The following is a 22,500-nucleotide window of genomic DNA, read 5'->3' on the forward strand; positions in this document are numbered from 1 at the left end:
TTTAAATCCAAAGCACTACACCAACTTAGACACTGCGTGCCCAACAGAGAGTACTCCACTAGCTATCCACGCTGTCACTACCCGTAGGAAAGCTCGCAGATGTAGACCCTCTGGTTGTGTACACAACAACCTAATTACGATTGCACCTGAACGCATAAAAAATAGCTCTACTACTTTGAATGTTAATGCTGCATTACTTAACGTGCAGTCCTTGACCAACAAAAGCTTCGTAGTAAACCAGCTGGTCTCGGACAAAAACATAAGCTTCATGCTTCTTACCGAAACATGGCTTAAAGACGACGGGGCGGCTACTTTTATTGAGGCTTGCCCTTCCGATTACAAATTCCTTCACGCCCCGAGACCAAATAAACGAGGCGGAGGCGTAGCCATACTTTTCTCCAACAAATTTAATTGTACTAAGATGAATCTGGGCTCTTTCTCTTCATTTGAATACATGGCAATGAGGGTCCAAGCAAACCTCAAACTGATTATTATTGTTCTGTACCGTCCACCGAAATTCTCTTCGTCATTTCTATCTGATTTCTCCACCTTCATGTCAGACGTACTTACTAACTATGATAAAGCAATAATTGCTGGCGACTTTAATATCCACGTAAATAAATCAGATGACGCAATAGCCAAGTCTTTCTTAGACACATTAAATGGATTCGGTCTCGTCCAGAATGTCACTGAACAGCCTACCCATCGGAAAGGCAACACACTTGACCTTGTTATTTCACATGTGCTTGATATCAACAATATATCGGTCACGGACGTCGGCCTCTCCGACCACCACTGTGTGTTTTTTGATTTTGACATTTCAACACAAATTAGCACACCCAACAATGTCATTCACAGACGACGCATTAATGCCTCTGCTGAGCTTAAGATTTCAGACCTCATCAAATCGGGTGACCTACTAAATGGTCACTGCACACCTGATGAAATGGTTGATAGCTTCAACAACAACTTAAGAGGAATTCTAGATAACATAGCTCCAATTAGAACGACGACAAGGACCAGAGCTAGGTATTCACCTTGGATGAATGACTCACTTAGAGCCTTAAAAAGAAAATGCAGAGTAACCGAGCGTCTTTGGAGGAAAACTAAATTAGAAGTCCATAGACAATCCCTTAGGGATGAGATCTCCTCCTACAATAATGCGGTACGCTCAGAGAGAAAAGCATATTTTTCCAAAATCATAACAGACAACCAGCATAATGCGAAAGTTCTTTTTTCCACTATTGACCACCTGCTTAATCTAACACATAGCAATAACAACCTAAATGCAGCATCACATGCCAAGTGCGAGGAATTTGCTAGATTTTTTAATAAAAAGATTGCCGACATTAGAGAAGGCATCCAAGGTGGAAACGCAGCAATCTCTGTCGCCCACTCAGGCGATACACCGAGGGGAGGGTTAAACCCCCCTAGGAGACCTGAGAGCTTCCAAAAGTTTTGTCCAATTACAGAGGACGACCTCTGTAAAATAGTCAGGGAAAGTAAGCAGTCTACCTGCAGCCTTGACGCGATCCCCACACATCTGCTAAAAAACATACTTGGTTGTTTAGCAGCACCTTTACTGCAAATTGTTAACACCTCTATGCTTACAGGCATTTTTCCAAGCTCATTCAAAACAGCCATGGTAAAGCCACTCCTAAAAAAGACAAATTTAGATCAGAATTCTTTAAACAACTACAGACCTATATCAAACCTCCCCTTTATATGCAAGGTACTAGAAAAAGTTGTATTTAAACAGCTTAATCAACATCTGGCTGGGAATGATATCTTGGAAAAATTCCAATCAGGCTTTAGAGCCAACCATAGCACCGAAACAGCACTAACCAAAATAATAAGTGATCTTAGGCTCAGCACTGCCGCAAACAAAGTTTCAGCACTTATCCTCCTCGACCTCAGTGCCGCCTTTGACACGATAGACCACAACATACTAATTGACCGCCTTGAATCTTGGGTAGGCTTGTCCGGTCACGTCTTAGAGTGGTTCAAAACATATATTACAGGAAGGCAGTTTTTTGTCACCATCGGAGAACACGTCTCCAACAAGTATGATGTGCCTTTTGGAGTTGCTCAGGGTAGTTGCTTGGGCCCTCTCCTCTTCTCTCTCTATATGTTGCCCCTGGGCTCCATCATCAGAGAGCACAATGTTGATTTTCATAGCTATGCCGATGACACTCAACTATATATCTCTGTCGAGCCTAGCCAAACCACTGCCATTCATGCCTTGACTAAATGCATGTCTGCCATCACAGATTGGATGAACAGTAACTTCCTAAAATTAAATGAGGATAAAACTGAAGTGTTGCTCATTGGGCCTAAGGAAAAACGTGCAAAACTCCACTCAAGCCTAGGTGACCTAAGCATACACATTAAAGATAAGGTTACTAGCCTAGGTGTGGTCATAGACTCGGATTTGAGCTTTGAGCCTCACATCAACAAGATAACAAAATCTGCTTTTTTCCATCTTAGAAATGTTAACAAAGTGCGCGGCTTGGCCCCCCAACAAGACGCTGAGAAACTTATTCATGCCTTTGTCACCAGTAGGATAGACTACTGCAATGCTCTCTTCTCTGGTCTCCCAAAAAATTAATTGACAAATTGCAACTCATTCAAAATTCTGCGGCAAGAATCCTAACAAGAACCAGAATGAGAGCACATCTCTCCTGTCTTGGCAGACCTGCACTGGTTACCTGTCTCATACAGAATCGACTTTAAGATTCTGCTCACAGTATTTAAAGCATTAATTGGACTTGCCCCTCGCTATATCTCAGACATGCTCTCTTTTTATGCCCCTGCTCGAGCTCTCAGGTCCACTGATGCCAAGCTGCTAAGGACCCCCACCCCCCCGCAGAAGAAGATCGGCGACGCCGCGTTTGCCTGCTATGCGCCCAAGAGATGGAACGCCCTCCCCATCGAGATCCGATCAGCCACCTCCGTCGACTCCTTTAAGAAGCAGCTGAAGACCCACCTCTTCATCCTTGCCAACTCCTAGCTGCCAAGGCGTCATAGTGTCCCAGCTGCCGCAGCGCCCTTACTACTCGCAACCAGCCCTGGCAGGGGGCTCCCCTAGGTGGCCGCTGGTCTCTGCCTGAGGTTTCTTCCTGACTATAGGGGGTCTTTTTTTCTCAGACTTCACTGAGCTTTTTTTTTTTTTCCCCTTACAAACTATGAATCAAGCGAAAGGGAGTTTTTCCTCACCCCTGATGCCACCAGGGGCCGCACCTGAGCGCCCAATCTCTGTGTGACTATCTATGACTTATGATAGGCCCAGCCACTATGGACCTTACACATCTAAGAATCCTGGTCCTATCCTACGTTGACCTTATGACTCTACATTCTCTGTCTATCTCTTCTTCCTCTGCCTTCCTGCTTTTTCTGCCTCTCCTCTATACCTCTCCTTTTAAATCTATCTCTAAAAATGTTTTTTTTTTCCATTTGTTAAGCACTTTGAGTTACATGCCTTGTATGACACAGTGCTATACAAATACAATTATTATTATTATTATTATTATTATTAAATAATCATCCAATAATAAGTCAAGTGTACTCCTCCACTCCACTCCTCCTCCATTGTTCTGCTCTCTATCTGTTCATTACTTGTATACTGCTGTACTCTGTACTGACCCCACACTTGGATGTCCTCTTTGTAAGTCGCTTTGGTCAAAAGAGTCTGCTTTGTAATGTAATGTAATGTAATATAATGTAATGTCATGTCATGTTATGTGAATGAAAACCGCTGGCTCCAAAAATCATTTGTTTCTGATTGTTTGCCTTGTTGCCATGTCCTGCTTTTTTCAGACTTCCCCAAATATAGCAATGGTATTAGCTGTGAGAATCATTCAAAATTGTATGTGACAAAGAAAAGACTTAAAATTGAGGCTAAATTAGACCCTATTGAACTCTATTGAAAACGAGATGCCACATCTCAAGAGGCAATCCCCATGAGTAAATGAATAATTAAATACATACATTATAAGTTTAAACATTGTAGACTGTTTACCCACCCTTCTAGTTGGTTCTACTCTCCAAGTGTTGAATTAGGCCTAACACTGTCAAATTCTAGCCAGGCCGTGCCCTCCTAGTGACACAACAGCTTCAGCGTTGCTACCAGTCTGGTCAAGAGCAATGCAAGTACTTTCTGAGTTCCCGCAAATACGGGAACTCCTCCCACTTTGTTGGGAAGCAAACAATCATTAGCAAACCAAAGGAGGCCATTTGGGAAATGTTAATTGTTATGCTCTTGGTCACACCAAGTCTCGAAGGGATTTGAAAGTCGATGATAATCAGCCTAGTCAAATTCAAGAGTCACTCGATACCTCCGGTCTTGTCCTTGGGTCTTGTCCTTGGTAAAGTAACCTGACAAGGGTCCATTGACCAAAACATTGTGAATAAAATATTGCTTGCGGTTCTGAAATGGGCAGTGTGGGGGAGTTTTAGATTTTTTTTCTTTTACCAACCCCTATATCTTTTTTCTGCTTCAGCATGACTCGATACCAATAGCTACAACAGGCTCCTCTTTGGATAAATCTTGAATAACTTTGGATAACTCCACATCTGTGTCAGCAGACATCCTGTAGGATTTATGTTTATCACAAAGGGGATCTACAGCCGTTGCAAATGGGGGGCATTATCTATTTTATTTTTTAATAGTAAGAGGGTTGCCCCTCTTGAGGTGAAGGGGGAATTGCTAGGCTTATGATCAGGTGAAGGGGGCGTGACAAGGCTTATGATGACGTCAAGGGGGTGTTGCTAAGGTTATGATGAGGTCAAGGGGGCGTTGCTAGGCTTCTGATCAGGTCAAGGGGGGGTTACTAGGCTTATGATGAGGTCAAGAGGGCGTTGCTAGGCTTATGATGAGATTAACAAGGCGTTGGTTCAAAAATGTTTGCGAACCACTAACTTCATAGATGGATGGATGGATGGATGGAGAAATGACAGTAATTGAATCCCTGAGACGAAGAATCATACAAGTCCACATTTTCAAATTTTGAACATAGGCCTATGTTTTTTTAATTTGCAGTTTGAACATTACTTTTTGATTTTTCTTGAAGTCAGAAAACAAAAGCTTCTTAATTATAACTAGAAATGCACCCAGAGAGTGCAAACCTCCGCCAAGGAAGCTGAATTTGGTTGTAATATTTGTGACATGTCGTGGTGTAATCCATGTATGCCTAGGCTATTTATAGGCTAGGCGTACAGTGTTCAGAGAAGTGAACATTCAATTTTAACCAAATTATGTGTCTCTTTTATTAGCTAAGGCTTATGTCACCTCACCTGGTTAGCTTTGGTAGAGTAGAGTAGTAGAGTAGAGTAACATTTATTAATCCCGAAGGAAATTTAGGTGTCTAGTAGCATACATACAACAATAAATAAATAGATTATTTCACATTAAACATTCAGATATAAAAAAGATATTAAAAAAAGTCTCTCATATTAGTTCACCTGCCATTGTGTGATTGGCAAATGTGATTGGTCATGCCATAGGCTATAGGCCCTAATTTGGAAAATATTGTATCCCATCGCTATACTGTAGCCTGGTGTCATTGTTCATTCATTGTGTTGTTATAAACATTTTGATGATTGGAAGCATTATGCCTTTCATCACAATTGTTTTGTCACCAGGGCCGGTTTTTAGCATAGGCCGGCTAGGCGGTCGCCTAGAGCGCCATGTGAAGAAGGGGCGCCGAAATGGCGCTCTCCTATGCGTAATTTTGCGATATGAAGTTTTTTTTATGAAGTCGCAATCAACAAAGAGTGGCGAAAGCGCTCCTCACGGCAAAGCGCCCCTCAGCCAATAGCAATATCGCTTCCAACTGTCTCTGGGAAGTCTGTGAACCAATAAACAGACAGTTCTGAGAAAGGGGGCGGGACGAGTGACAGCCTGCGCTCTATTTTGAATTTGGAGACTCACTCGGGAGACAGAGGGGGCAAGCGCCAACAATAGTGCTGCTCTGCTGGATGGAGATTATTATGTTCTCATTAAACCACTCATTGCATGATGCAGGAGTTTCAGAGGGTGTTTTGGAACTATGTGATTTAATCAGCAACCGTTTGTGATTATGGAAAGCCTAATAGTTATGAGGTTACTATTTGGAATTAGAGAGAAAAAGAGCTTTGTTTTTGATCAGAGAAATCGCTAGTTAGCATGCTAACATTAGCCAAGTATGCCAAGCAATGAAATCCAGTAAAGTAGCTGTTAGTAGCCTACTCACTACTCACTAACACCCACCTGATATCATAATAGGCCTACTTGCTTAGGTTGACAAGCAATGTAAAGTAAGACTGGTGCAATGTTTAAAACAATTTTAGCTGCCATATCTCCTTCCATCCACATGAATTACCTGCTTAAAAAAAACATTAATTTCCAGACCAGAATGACATAGCCTACATTAATCATGTAACAGAACCATGCACAGCAGACAAGTGAGGCTATTTACTATATTTTGTATATTATGAAATTCAATAGCGTGACAGCTCTTCTCCCTTTCTCTCACCCTGTCCCTCCAGTTCAAACACATAGATAGCCCCCTTCTCATTCTCCTACTCACAAATGCACCATTTCCAGTCCAGAAATGAAATTGGTTTGGAAGACAGCACAAATGTGTAGCTTATTAAAATTGTTATGCTGCCATGCTTTGTGATGCTGTAGGTAGTGTAGATCAATGCAGACCTCCTTGGTAGGCTTATTGTCTACACATGCATTTTACATGCAAATGTAGGCCTACTGTAGCCTATCACTCTCCTGGCATTTCAATTTCACGTTACAATTCAAACACAATAGCCTTGGTCTCATTGCAGGGCCAGCCCCGGGCTGGCCCGGACAAAAGGGGGCTGACGGTGATCTCATCAAAAGGGGGCTAGGTGCTAAAGATGGCCGCCGGGCCAGGTTGTGGGGCTAAGGGCCGATTTCCCTGGCCCGTCGAATTCGATGGGCCAGCAAGCACCGCCGAGGCTCGGAGGCGGGGTCAACCTCTGTGTAAAAATGTGGCTGCATGGGGGACTTATCGCTAAATTCTGGGCAAATTATGGTTAAGCATTAGTTTGGGGTGTTTGGCTTTCTTATGGCATAATTTCATAGGATGCAACCTTGGCACTTCTGTTTGTGTTTTTAAAGTTATTTAGTCAACATAACTTTTTTGTTGTTATCGGATCATGGGCACCACTACACTTAAACTTGGGATGTCATAGCTAAGTCATGTCGGCTTTTTTCTGCTTTTAGCCGCCAACTCTTGTGCCATTATCGTGATTTGGCATGCTTTCCACTGGACACCAATAAAAAGTGTCTCACAAATACTCACACATGACATTTATGTCGGCTTATTTAGCTTTTGCGCTATTATCGCCGAAGGTCTGGTAGGCTATATCGCACGTTTCAGACTGATCGCCAACACAGTTTGAAATTTACACAAGGGCTTTAATGTCAAAAGGATGGAAATAACATGAATGAATAGACAGGTGGCACGCGCAACGAGGGGGTGTGTCGCTATGTCCGGGGCTATGATATAATTTTCTATAGCTTGATGAAGGTGCTATGTCTCAGGGATTTGGTCTCCTTTCACATGGTAACTTATTCAATTACCTGCACATTCATGTCTCGCTATGTCCGGGGCTCATGCTTCTGTGCGCGATTGGGGGGATTAACTGGGCATGTTCGCACGTCTCCTTCTGTTCACTCTCAGTTGTCGAGCTGCTCGTATTTTCATGCGTCTTTGTCTTCTTAACATGCGCTGCGTCCCATACAGCTTCTGAATCGACAACTTTGCCATGTAATAAAACTGTTCTTGAAAGGCAAGCCATTTTCTTTGCAGTTCTTGTCGTCTTTGTCCGTAGGCTACGAGCCAAACGGCGACCTGCTCCAGCAGAGTTTGCTCCATTTTATTCTCCTCCTTTGTCGTTCTGTTGTTGTCCTTCTGTGATTTGGGGCGAAAGTGGGCTGTGCCCGACTGACGTTTCACAAACAAGGCGTGTACCTGAATGTGCCTGGGGTCGGCTATGAGTCCGATCAGGCAAAAAATGGCCCGGGCCGGCAGCTCCGAGCCGGCCACTCTCCTGAGCCCCGGGCGGCCCCGGGCCGCTGAAGCGCGGCTAATGAGACCAAGGCTATTGATAACCTCCATCTCATCTGGGGTTGGGGGCCCCACCACCATCACATCCAACATACCACACAGTGAAGCTACTTTCATGCGACTCAATCTGATGTGTTGGTCGCCTGTCAAAAAGAACCACAAATCCATTTGATGAAAAACGGTTATTGTTCTTGATGCTATTTAGTTAAGCTTACTACGGATATTACTCTTGTGATCTGTAAGGTATAAGAAGGGAGGGGGAGGGGGGGGGGGGGCGCCAGAACTCAAACTCGCCTAGGGCACCAAATAAGCCAGAACCGGCCCTGTTTGCCACAATATTAAATAGCGCAGCTATTAATATCAATCCATAAGCCTAGAGTGAATGATATGACTACGGGGGCACCTTGGCCTTTGAGAACGATTTGGTATCACTGTCAAACACAAGCTTTGATTAACCTTAAATGTAGTGAACTGGATACCGTTCCCTCATTGGCGCTGTCTGTTCATCATTGATAGCCAACACTGTTCACCGTTATTAGGCTATTTTTCCCTCCCTCCGTGGGCTACAAACTTCAACAGGCGAGAGAAAGCTGATTTGGTTGACATGGAAAACACTCGGAGAACAATTAACTCCGCGAAAGTTGTGACGATATGCATGCCTTAGCCTACATATTTACATTATGTTTGGGTGCTATTTATTGACTATACGCACCTATGGCTTCAGCCATGCAGGCACAGCAAATCTGCGTGCAGTGCATTCTGTTTGGCTTTGTGGTGACTGTCGCCACACAACTTTATTTAACCTTTCATGTAGAGAACTGGGTACCTTTCCCTCCTTGGCGCTGTCTGTTGACTGTTAAACACTGTTTGCCGTTGTTAACTCCAACCTTTGTAAACCTCAGGGAAACAGTCGGAGAGCAATTAACTCCGCGAACGCTGATTTGTTTGACAGGGCAAACACTTGGAGAACAATAAACTCTGCGACGTGTGCCATATTGTCGGCATATCGGCTATTATATATCATTTGGTGTGCTATTGGCTACGCAGCCATGTAGGCACAGCAAATCCGCGCGTAATACATTCTGGCTGTGTGGTCACTGTCCATCAATCCACCTCACAGGCGCGCCCTGTCATTGCTCAATTCACCTCGGCCACCCTGTGGCAGGCCACGAAATAGCAGCGAACGAACAGAGCGACAGACGGACAGACATGATAACACAGAAATTGGGCGATCACATAACCTCCTGGCGGAGGTAATACCAGGTATTTACAATTCTGGACATTGTAAAAAAAATGGACTTGTATGGTATGTGAAAATGGGTCTTAGGCTTTCAATGTTAAAGGAATATATCCGAGTCCTTACATTCACTTATGGCTCTGAACCAGTGTGGAGCATGTGAGGCTATGCGGAGCTACACAGGTCTGACCAGAGTCAGGCTGCTGTGATGCTCTTCAGTGCAGACTTGCTTACCGGCACACACAATAGCTGAGGAGCTACCGTACAACAGTGTGTACGTTCTTCCAATATGCGACCTTGCTTCCTCCACTTGTGCTTGTGGCCTTGTACCAGGAAGCAATACGTCGTGATGACATCACTGACAACAGCATTATATTTCAATATCTCGCAAAAGCTCAATTGTAAAGTCATTTTCTCATTTGCAAACTGGATGATAAAAGAAGAATAGTCCCCCGAAAATGTTTGTGGCTAGGCTGACAGTGGGGAAACTTTATTGTTTTCTCCACGTAGGTGGGGCATCAGCAAACTGTGAGGCCACAAGCTCAAGTGGAGGACGCAAGGTCGAATAATATTGGAATGCACCCAGTGGCTCGTCGAGTCGTTTCTCTCTTGAGTTGGCACTTCCTTCCTGTCCTGTCCTCAAGCAGGGCGGGGTCTACAACAGGATGTACTGTCAGAATAATTCTCTAGTTAAGACTTGGCTCTCCTTTCTGTGTATGTTTCTGGTCAACCCGTTAAGACACGGCGTTATAAATTTGCTGTTACCAGGATGGCAATGACCAAGTCGTAGTGTATTACTAAAGGCCCTGTGTTATGTCATAGTATTGTAGTACTATGGTAATTCACTTTTCAATGACTATTACAGCGTGCCACTGGAGGTACGGCGTGCATTAAGGGGCCACACTCTGTTTCTGTGTCTCTGTGTGCACTGTGCCCTCTCGTGAACACCTGCAAAGCTGCCTCTGCTGCTGATAAGAGGGTAGGGGAGTGTTCTCTCTCCCTAATGAACAATGTGACCCCTGTGTTTTTCCATTCCTTCTGTGCTGCGTAGCCTCTTATTGCAGATGGGGTCGCCGGCGGGCCTATTCACTATTTGCTGAAAATACCCTACTACATCACAACAACATTGCTATGACAGTGGCGAGAGCGCAGACCCCTCTTGGATAGCCTTGGCTGCAACAGTCGCAACAATTGTTGGAGTGAAGTGAAATTGAGTGGAGAGAGAGTAGGTGGCAGTGCACTTGCGCTCGCCTGCAGGGAAGCCAACACCAACAGGGGTGGGGGACAATGGGGACAGTTGTCCCAGGCCCAGGGACAGAGGGTGGGGGGGGGGAGTGGGGGGGGATTGGGTCCTCGTTACCTTGTGTTTTGTGTGTACTGGGTAGGGGGGCCTTTCAGATGACTTTGTCCTGAGCTGGGCCAATCCAAAGCTCACAGCAGCCCTGCTTGCCTGGCTACTTCTTGGCCGCATGCTCTCATCAAATTGTTTTTTTTTTAAACATTTCTGAAAATAGGGGCCCATGAGGGTGTATTCCCGGTGGGCCCCGCACCCTCGTGGGCCCCTATTTCTTTTCAGGGCTGGACTGGGGGAGAAATAGGGCCCGGGCACTTTTGGCTGAAAGGGGCCCCTCATAATTAGTGGCGCCGAACTGACTCACCGGTGGGCCCTGCACCCTCATGGTATCTTACAATGTAATATAATGTAATAATGTAATGGCAGGTGTAGTAGTGTAGTGTAGTGCCTCATCCAGATTTCCCGCTCTTCCTCACCGCTCTGTGTCGGTGCAGGGGCACTGACAGTCTTTCCAATACAGGACAGACATCCAAAAGAACCCTCCCATCCAGTAGATGCAATGTAATGAGCACCAAATTCTGGGCCCTCTCTCTCTCTCTCTCCCTGGCTACGGGACAGCCGACCCCTTTGTCCGTCCCTGTCACCAACTTGTCACTGGTGTCATCTGGTAAGATGTATTGGGGCGAGGTGGCACTGTACTGCCGTAGCCTACAGTGCCTCTGACAGCTTTTGCTGAGCCCAGGACAAAGTCATCTGAAAGACAACAACCTCCCATCCAATACATGCAATGCAATGAGCACCAAATTCTGGGCCCTCTCTCTCTCTCCCTGGGCCTGGGACAACTGACCCGTTTGTCCTTCCCAGGCTGGTGGCAGGCTGCCAGCTTGTCACTGGTGTCATAAGAAGGTGGGCGAGGTGGCACTGTGCTGCCGTAGTCTAGTACCTCTTGATGGCTGGCCAGCTGGCCCTGGCCTGCCTGGCCGTCGCTGGCCGGAGATCTATCGATGTCTTGACCAGGGCCGGATTAAGATGGCCTGGGGCACCTATAGGCCACAGGGTGCAGTGGGGCCCCCCGGAAAGCAAATTTTGCGACAAATTTACATAGACAGTGTCATAATTACGAGCTACAGTAGGAACTAAGGATGACATGTCTACCATCTGTACTCAACACGATGAATTCTTGCCAGAATTAGGGAGCCCCCAGGCTGCAGCCTTATCGAGCCTGTGCATTAATCCGGCCCTGCTCTTGATGGGTGTCCAGCTGGGCTTGGTCTGTCTTGCCATCACTGGGCTGGCCGGTGATCTATCGATGCCTTGACCTCCACTTTAGGACCAAGCTGCATGCTCCTCCATCTCCACTGCGCTGCTGACAAAGCCTTGGATTGAGAAGCTGCACTACTGTATGTGGTGGACAACTGGGTTACACTTTATAATAATGTCTGCTTATGAAGCACTAACAACACTTGGTAGATAATGAAAAAATGATCAACAAAACATTAACAAATGTTTGTAAATGACTGGCAAATGTTATGTCAATATTTTATATTCATTTAAGATTTACAAATTGTCTGTAAATGCATAAAAATACTCTGTTAAAAGGTTTGTAAAATCTTGAACATATTATTAGGAGATATTTTATAAAGCATAATTCAGTTAATAATAAAAACATTTGATGATGTTTTGTTCATCATTACTTAATTATATGATAAGTCTTTATAAGCAGACACTATTATGAAATATACTGTAACTACCCAGGTGAAAAAGTGGTTCAATTTAGTACAATAAAAGCATGACTGAAGTGTACTTAGCATGTTAAAAGTGCACTCGTGCTTTTTGTGCTAAGAAAAAGTATGTTTACAATATGCTTATTTAAAGTGTACTTAAAATTAGATGTAATTAAGTTGCTCTCAAAGAAAGTACACTTCGCGAACCATACTTCAAGTGTACTTCGAAGATGTTTGGCTAAGGTGTATTTAGAGGAATATACTAATAGTGTTCTAATAGTGAACTTACTTAAAGTGTATTTTTAATAGCATATTGCAATTGTACTTTTTAAAAGTGCAATATGATTACACTTCACCCAAATGTCTTCGAAGTGTGATTTTCTATAGTGCGCTTTAAAATCGCTTTAACATATTGCAAGTACACTTTTTCTAAGTGCACTATGATTGTACTTCACCCAAATATCTTCAAAGTGTGCTTACACAAAGTGTATTTACTCATCATGCACCATCATGCATGTCCCATCATGCAATGCACTTCTTGCAGCTAAATTTCTCAAACAGAAAGCCATTTATCTTGAAGGAATATTTTTGGTTTGCATGAAAATATTACTCATTGTTATATTCTGTGTTTATTGTAGGGGTTTTTAAAATTTAAAGTGGTACACAAAAAATGACCATGTTCCCACTGTCATTGTGATGGTCACGTGTATGTTCTGGTATATATAGGCTCACACTTCTCATAACATCATGGTGAGAGGCAGGGGCGGAGCTATAGGGGGGGCGAGCAGGGCACTTGCCCCTGGGCCCAGGGCCCTGGCGTATTGATAGTTGGGGCCCTATTGTGAGCTTAGCAGGCTGTATGGGGGGCCGTATCGGTGTTTTGCCCCAGGGCCCTGTATACATTTGTTCCGCCACTGGTGAGAGGTAAGTTGGAACTCGTTGTTCAAACAAAGAATAGAGGGTCAGCATTAGTGATCAGTTCACATGATCAGCTGCAGGAAGGTGGAACAAGATTGAAATAAAGTGAAATGTGTATCTGAAATCACTGTAACAATGGCATAATTGTAATTGTCAGTTGTGCTAGGCATGCATACTGTAACACTACTGTGACATGTGGCTGTGTGTAATGTACAAGCTCTGAGGACCAGCATGGATTGTAGTATTACATTTATATCATGTCATGTACTTGGGAGTGTACTGTAAATATACTTCAAGCATACCTGTTATATATTTACAATACTTAATATGATATACTTTTTACAGACTTAAAATGTTCCAATGTTGTCCAAAGAAGCATGAAGTTAATATACTTTTATTGAACTTCTAACAATAAAATGTTACAGTATAACAGTGTACTCAAGCACACTCTTAATGCCATACGAATGCATGAAAAGCGTGTTTGGAGCATACTTTCAAAAGTATGCTTGTAGTGCACTTAAAGGTGTCCAAAAGCGGTGCCAATTTAGCATCCTCAGTCTGCTGCAAGTGTGCTGAAGTACTGCTTTAGTAGTGCTTCAGCGCACTAATAGTGCAATGAAGCGCACTTTAAATCGCCGAAAATAGTACACTTTGTACTAAGTACGGTAAAAAAAGGTACACTTTAAGTATATGGGTTTTTCACCTGGGTGGACTGGACCCTGATGAGTCTTAATCAGCCACTCAGGGACTCACTAGTTTGACGCCCTTTCGGTACTGATGTCTTACGTCACATGGTAATCAAACATTTCAAACAAGCAATTTTAGGGTTAGGGTTAGGGTTAGGGTTAAGGTTAGGGTTAGGGTTAGGTTTAGGTTTAGGTTTAGGGTTAAGGTTAGGGTTAGGATTAGGGTTAGGGTTGTATGACTTAAGACATCAGTACGGAAAGGGCGTCAAATTAGTGAGTCCCCAGCCACTCAAGGCCTATCTGAAACACAGTGGAGATTTCTGGTCTCTCAAACAGGGTAAGCTCAAAGCAGGAGTGACGTTTTTTATGGGGATGGCACCTGAACCATACGCTTGAACCATACGCACACATCAGATTCATGAACATTATGATATATTCTGCCCTCCCAAAGAATGGTCTGTGACAGTGTGATAACAGATGGTTACATTTCCCAAGACCAATTATTCTCAATTGCTTATTGCAACAAACTAACAATCTATTAGCCCATTATACGGTAGGACTTCGATTCGACTTTTACAGAAAATCATATTTGTAGTGGCTTTGTTAATTTATATGACCCAATTAAATAAACCCATTTAACCTGTTAAAGGGACAGTTTGTTCAATTTCAACATACAGTTGTATTGCTCACGCTACCCTTGACTTGTCAGTACCTGGTGATGCCACATTTTTCGGCTCAGCCCTTTCCGAGATATGAGCAATTCTAATGGGGGCAGCGTTTGTGTACATTTTTAAAAAATGAAACATAGGCCAACTCCAAATATTTTCACAAAAGGTACTGCTGTTTGCTAGTTGTCTGCTGATGTTTTATAACCTTTTGGATGTTTTTGGGAATAAATAAAAATGTTTTTTTGAAATGTAAACAAAGAGCTGCCCCCATTACAATGACCAGGATCTCGGAAACGGCTGAAGAAGAAGAAAAAAAAATCTCAGGCACTGACAAGTCCAGGGTAGTGTGAGCATTACAACTGCATGTTGAAATTGACCAAACTGTCCCTTTAAGAGACGGAATTATACATTTGCTGTTACCAGAATGGCAATGACAAGTCGTAATGCATTACTAAAGGCCCTGTGTCATGTCATGGTATTGTAATACTATGGCAGTTAACTTTTCAATGACTATAACAGCGTGTCACTGGAGGTACGCCATGCATTAAGAAAAATGGTTCTGTTTTGTTCGTCAACATCAATCCTCCTATCCGATCATGTCCATTCTTGAAAAAAGAGAAAGAAATGAGAACTAAATATAGCCTTCATAAGCCTTCATGTTAAAAAAGTTACTTCTGGCATGTTTGTTCCCCCATTATTCACAGTACTGCTTTGGAGGTGAAGGACACTTCCCTGAGGAGGCCCCACGAAAATGTGGAGACTTCACAGCCGTTGACTGCTAGAGTGGTTATGGAACACACAGGGGATTGGGTGCATCCAGAGAGATGATTGAGGCTGCAGTCCTCATCTTCTACTGCTGACTTGATGATGCCATAGCCTTTGAAAGCCAGAGTTACAATACATTATTACATTACACTTAGCAGACAATGTTATGCAAAGCGACTTATATTTAAAGTACAGGGTATTGGTTACAGTCCCTGAAGCAATGGGGTTAGATGCCTTTTTGCTCGTCACAAGACTTCAACACTGATATTCTGCCTCCTTTGGTGATGTTGCTTGCTTCTCTATGCACTTTTCCCACCCAATTATCATGCTCTTTTACGGTTGCTTCTCGAGTGTAGATAATATATAAAAAGTATTAAAAATATGTTGCTTCTCGCATATCCTGCATCTTGGTTGTAATAAACCTTAGGCTTATTATTAATAGAATTAAGCCTAATTCCAACTAACGTTTTTACTGAATATAACGTTATGAATAGCCTATATCAGTGGTTCCCAACCTTTTTCTTAAGCGACCCATGTTTTTACTATTGTAAGCTTTGGTGACCCAACCACGCGAGCGCCCGCACGAGACGGACTCACAAGATGCCCTCCGTTTACTGCGAAAACTTATTTTAGTTATTTTATTCCTCAATTCGTCTTTGGTCAAATATAGAAATAAATGTTTAATGTAGCACTTACATTTTGTTGCGTCTATGCATTTATTAGTTAAATGCTTTGTCTTTTATTCAACATGGGCTATATATATTTAAAACGAAACCCTTTAAAATCAAGAGGGCTCCGCGACCCCCTGTGGATCTTTGGCGACCCATAAGGGGGGTCCCGACCCATAGGTTGGGAACCACTGGCCTATATCATGTTTTGCATAGACTGTGGTGTAGGACAGGCTAATAACAATTTGTATCAACAACTGCATCTTTGAAACAATATTCTTGTTTAGGAGCGAATTCAATTTAACAAGGACATGCACTCATCTTAACAGCAGCAAGAGCAGCAGCAGCAGCAGGATTATGCACACGCACACGCACACGTGTAGGCCTAGGCCTAAACAAATGAAAAAAAAAAAAACACGCATGAATAAAATGTCCCAGACTGAAGTTATGAAAAAAGAGTAGCTTTAGCATCATTTGTAACTGGAAACTATTATAACATAATATCTAACTGTTTAATTTCAGAATAAGTGACTTTCTTATTTTCATGCGACAATTTCTGCAGACTTCGCCCAGACGAGCGCAACCGGTTCTTTAACAGGCGAAAGAAATCAAATATCGAGTTGGCTCAGGTTTCTTTCAACCAGGCGCGTTAGTCGATGTCAGAGAAAATGATCGTGGAGCTAGGCTGAATATGGCTCTGTCAAGGGGGTTAAGATGCTGTCAGAGAATATTTTCCTGGATCCCTGTTGTAATTATAACGGCTGTGGTGCTATGGTCTTATTACGCATACGTCTTTGAGCTATGTTTTTGTAAGTACAATCAATGTTCGGCTTATTTACATGTTGCTTGAATCGATCTCTAGTGCTAACTGAGGTGTTGCAAGACGGACAATAAGGAAGTGATTTTTACTGAGCGATGATAACAATCGTGTTATTTGAAAATGCAGCTGTCTTTGACACTCAACGTAAATGTATGATATTTTACAAAAGATGTCCACCTTTGAAATGGATGGTCATTTCGAAAAACTCTGCTTGATTGTGAGTTGAGTTCATCTAATTAACCCAGGGGTTAGCTTATCAACCTCAGTGCATTCTCACTGCATGCAACAGTATCAGCCACATCCATCGGCCTTTGATGCCCTTGTAAATATTTGATTCATGCATTTACGTTAATGATATGACCCCCTAACGCTATAATTCTGTTTGTCACCCGCAGTTACTCTGAGCAATTCGCTGGAAAAAGGTGAGCAATGTTTTTTTAATATCTTATGAGTATTTCCCTAGTAAACCTTGTGATATTATTTTGTGTAATATATTTAAAGTGTCCTATTACTAGGCTACTGATATTTCGTGAACAGCCGGTTTTGTCACTGTAATACAGTTTGTTTACCAGTTGGTGGTTGGCAATGCAATGCAATGCAATGCCTGCTGCTTTACCACAATGCTACTACTCATCTCTCTATTAAATGCCCTGACTTCTGTTTGTCGAAAATGGTCTTGTGTGTGCAGCGTTCTATCTGCTAGTGTTCCATGTGTGCTTCGTGATGTTCTGCTGGACATACTGGAAAGCCATCTTCACCCCACCTGCTCCTCCTTGCAAAAAGGTAAGCTACTTTAAATTTACACCTGTCATCCCAGGCCAGTCCTGGAAACCTCAGAATACGGCACGCAGGTGTCTTTTTAGACCAAGGAAAACGGTTTGAATATCCATTGACTTTGAACCATAGTTTCTAAATTCATCTAATCACCAGTCTGTCATCAAGTGTTATGTAAGTATACATGCAAAAGGAGGTAAACATATTATTCTCAAGTGCTCCATTCTGTAAGCCAATATGTTATCTATAGGGTTGCCACCTCTGCCTGACAAAAACTGGACATTTCAAGCTCAATCAACCAATGTGCTTGTACGCAATTGTACCCTTCATTCATTGTCCAGGAAAGTATCTTTTTTTCCGGGATGGGTCATTAAAATCCGGGACAATCAGATAAAACGGCGACAGGTGGCAACACTAGCTATCTACCGTGATCAATCATCTTGTTGGCCTATGGCAAGTGTATTTGACGTGAGACCAGTGGTCAAGTTGTAAAATCAGAGGAGGGGGGATGGTCAGAGATGGATTCTGGTTATGGGAGTTCGGGGGTTTCTTCCCCGAGAAAATGTTGAAAATGTAGTTGTTAAAAGTGCAATTTGTAACACAATATGTGAAGAAGGGATGCCTGTTTTTAGAGGGGATGATTTTTGACTATTTTCATTTAGGGGGATGATTTTAAACCATTTCCATTGTAGGGGGGATGGCACACCCCCCCCAATCCCCCTACAACTCGAGCCCTGCATGAGACTTATGTTGTGTTCATTTCCCCTAGTTCCACATGTCTTACACAGACAAGGAGCGGTATGAGATGGAGGAGCGGCCGGATGCTCAGAGGCAGATCCTGGTGGACATTGCCAAGAGGCTGCCCATATTCACCCGAGCAAACTCAGGAGGTAGGCGCTGGTATTAGTGTTGCCAGATTGGGTGGTTTCCAGACGAATTGGGCTGCTTAGGATGGCCGTCTGCGGGTAAAAATGGCATTTAGCAGAAACAAACGCCCAATTATTGTCCGTAGAAGTCAATAGAATTGGGTGGGATTTAGTGCTTCCCTTGCGGGTTTTGATCTTTTTTTGGACTGGAAATCATCGCCCTCATCTGGCAACCCTGGCTGGTATTTACCTCATTTCCTGTATCAAAGAGCCATGGAGGTATACATGGGGTTTACTGTTTGTAAACAATCCCTGGCTGCATGACCCACCCTGGATGCGCACTGTTCAACCTCTGATAGTTGGAAACGGCTGTCGGTCAAAAAATGAGCTCACGTGGTTGGCTGCTTTGCATCTTGCCCCTCCTCACAACACAAATGTTTGTAAGCTGAAAAAAAAACCCTATATTTAAGAAAAAAAATGTGGTAGCAACTAGATAAAAGCTGTTCGAATCTTGCAGTTCAGTTGTAAACTTGTACTGAGTTGTAGAGTTGCAGTTGCCATTGCAGACTTCTACTAAGCTAATGGGATAGCATGACAGACAACTTGATTACATGCTCCCAAAGGTTTTATTTAAGCAATGTGGGGTTGAGTGCACCTCCACAAAAAAAATGTATAAACGTGGCATTTCTTGACACTTGCTCCTGTTCCTACTCTTTTATTCACCTCAAGTGAGTGTTTAATTTTTTTTTTTTTTAAACGTGACGAGAGTTAGTTTGCAGACGTTCCACTTTACAATATTTTATATTCATATGGTTTTAACTTTTGTCAGGCACCTATGTTTTGGATGTGCACTCCACGACCTGTGCCCTTAAGAGCTACTGTATAGAGGAGATGTAAGACTAGAAGTCTTGAGTGGCACTGGCCAAAGATTAACCTCAGTCTCAGCTTGCACGTCCTTTATTGTTACTTAATGGTTGTAGTATTCAGTTCTCTCTTGTTATCTTTTGTTTGACTCTCTTGTGCCTCTCAGAATAGACTTAACAGTCAAAGCTGACACATCATTCGATACTTGTTCTGCTCATCGCCACAATAAATGAACAAAATATATTTAGGGCCCGCTGCACACGCTTTGCAGGACGTCTCGTGGATTTGGTTTCCTGGTTTAGGCTCCGATGTCCAAAACCACTGAGAGGCTATAATTCAGTTCCTTAGTGGTTTGCCAAAGGGCACCATTGAACTGAATGAAAAGTTTTGAAGAGTTTTTTTGCGGTTCGTCCTGAACTGGACTTTGGGTGTATTGTATTGTACTGAAATATTTTGATTGATTGAACTATGCGAGTTCCAAGCTTTTCTCTTGTTGACCCTGATGTCGTGTCACATCCGTACAGCATACAAACAATTGTACAATTCAATTTGAACTAAGACATGTGCCACATGTCAAAAACACACCATGGTTATCAGCCAAAAGGCACTGATGATAAGCCGAACATAGTATCTGACAGCTACTGTAAGAGCAAAGTAGTGACAACGTGCATTTTTTTAGGAAGCAATTAGCGAGATGGAGTGATAATGAGATGACAGGACGGACGAAAGCAGAGAAGGTAAATCCAGAGGTCACGGCGTCGGGTTGCTACGTATGTACAGTACAGTACAGTGTGCAATCCTAACTCGGCCAGGTGTACTGTAAAGTGCTTGCTATGTCAAAAGGAAGACTGGCCGTGTGATTCTCTAACTGTCTAACTGTCTTGTCGCATTATGGTCCTTCTTGACAGTTAATGGGGGTATGGGGGGGGGATGGGTCATGTGGAGTTTAGGCAGGGGGCTGAGTGAATTGGTTTGGGACTGGTGGTAATGGAGACTGGCTGTGGGTGCGTTCCAATATGCGACTTTGCTTCCTCCACTTGTGCTTGTGGCCTCGCACCAGGAAGTAATATGTCATGATGACATCACTGACAACAGCATTATATTTCAATATCTTGCAAAAGCTCAATTGTAAAGTCTTTTTCTCATTTGAAATTGGAATGGTGTGGCTAGGCTGACAGCTGGGAAACTTTATTGTTTTCTCCACAGAGGAGGGACCAGGAGGTGGGGCGAGGCCACAAGCACATGTGGAGGAAGCAAGGTTGCATATTGTAACGTATCCACTGTGTTTGTCTTGCTGCCTTGTCGCGTGGAGGTCCTTCTTGACAGTTAATGGGGGGACAGGTGAACTATCTGCTGGGTTGAGTGGGTCGGGTTGGGGTGGGGGGGTGGGGGGTGGTGGGGGTTTGTATGCCTTGAGCAGATGAGCTCTGAAAAAGTGCAGTGTCCTCACAGTACTTTGTGATTCTCCTTCTCTGGTGTTGTTAACTTCATCTGTTTGCTCCTCCTCGTCAACCCCTTTGTTTCCTTTTCCTCCTTTTGGCTTTTGAACTAGTTAGGGCTGTGCAATATATCATATTGTGATATCAATATTACTGTCAAACAATATCAAATTTCATAATATCGATTTGAAACAATATATTTGTTATTTCTCTATACTGCCAAAAGGTAGGTTATACTAAGCACAATGCATTCCCCTCCACTTGAGCCATTGCAAGTACAAAGTAGACTTGCTACCCAAAATTCATGCAAAACACCACTGTGTTTCTCTATGGCCCTCCACTCACACTGCTGGTGAATTGTTTAGCACAATTAATTTGTCTTTAAAAGACACATCGTCTAAAAATATTGTGAAATATTGACTGAAATAATAGTGATATTGATTTTTCTCATAATCGAGCAGCCCTAGTACTCAGCATATATTCGATGTTGCTTTATCTGTAATCTTTTTATTCAGTCATTTATATTTGGAGGGTTAGTTTTAGAAGCTATTTTACGGAGCACAAATTTCACGCGGCCGCTCACTCAGACGACATCACCGGAAGTCACTTTGTGATTGTCTGTTGTGTCATGTGGGCGTTCTCCTTGACGGTTAATTGGAGGTTCATGGGTAGAGGCGACTGGGTGGGTTGAGTGGGGTAGGTAGGGGACGAATTCCGGCAATGTTTTCCGTAGACCATTTGAAAGCTTTGATGTAAAATGACATCCATTTTGGGAAATTGACATTTTCGTATTGGGCATTGCATTGCCTTGCAAAAAAGCATTTTATATAGGTTCAAAAAGAATGTTCTCAAAATGTTTGAATGGCAAGAATTCACACACAGATGAAAGGATGTCTGAACAGTCACTTCCAATAACAAAATGCAAAAGTCAAAGAATGGCGTTTAAGTCTTTGCAATGAAACTCTTCATTTGTTAGTCGTGGTCGGTGGAGGATCAGAGATGCGCAACCATCATGATTCCAAAGGCTATGTTGCGCAACTTTATGTGAATTATTCCTCCTCAAAATACGGAACGAATATCATTCTGTCAAAGCAACATTCACAGATGCAAACATCTTTATTTTTTTCTGGGAATCTAGTCAAGGTGGTTGGTGTTTGTTGTCAAGTTTGCCGCTTTAACTTTGAAGTGCTGTGGAAACCCTGATTATGTATCTGGAGCTGGTAAGATATGACACGTGCAATGGCGTGTGTGTGTGTGTGCCTGTGTCTGTGTCTGTGTTTGAATGTGTGCCCATTTACATAGAAAGCTTAAGAATCACAGTATTACAGAGAATAACATTATGGGGCACAAATGAAAGTGAAGTGAAAGCCCAACTGTGAAACTCCAACTCCCATTGCCATTGAGACACAGCACTCCACAGCACACAAGTGAACTCTGCACACAACGAAATTGCACTTATACCCCACACGTGCAAGGGGGCAGCCCCCAATGGCGCCCCAAGGGAGCAGTGCAGCGGGACAGTACCAAGCTCAGGATACCTCAGTCATGGAGGAGGATGGGGGAGAGCACTGGTTAGCTACTCCCTTCACCAACCTAGGAGTTAGTCGAACAGGCAACCTGGGTTGCAAGTCTGGCGTCCTAACCACTTACCCATGACTGCCAAAAAGTCAGATTACCAAAAACAATTCCCAGT

The 22,500-nt window shown here is 43.1% G+C and overlaps 1 protein-coding gene across 2 annotated transcripts in view; it reads left to right on the top strand.

Moving 5' to 3' along the window:
• Positions 1-16,723: 16,723 nt before the first annotated feature.
• The window catches only part of zdhhc15b (zinc finger DHHC-type palmitoyltransferase 15b), a 16,776-nt gene continuing 10,999 nt past the window's right edge, over positions 16,724-22,500 (top strand). For both annotated transcript variants that reach the window (XM_063190145.1, XM_063190146.1), the window contains exons 1-4: positions 16,724-16,853; positions 17,260-17,286; positions 17,553-17,647; positions 18,408-18,528. In XM_063190145.1, the coding sequence (XP_063046215.1) occupies positions 16,736-16,853; positions 17,260-17,286; positions 17,553-17,647; positions 18,408-18,528 (361 nt within the window). In that variant the 5' untranslated portion in view covers positions 16,724-16,735. The remainder of the gene's footprint in view (positions 16,854-17,259; positions 17,287-17,552; positions 17,648-18,407; positions 18,529-22,500) is intronic.

Source organism: Engraulis encrasicolus, chromosome 23 (genome assembly GCF_034702125.1).
Source record: "Engraulis encrasicolus isolate BLACKSEA-1 chromosome 23, IST_EnEncr_1.0, whole genome shotgun sequence".
NCBI lineage: Eukaryota > Metazoa > Chordata > Actinopteri > Clupeiformes > Engraulidae > Engraulis > Engraulis encrasicolus.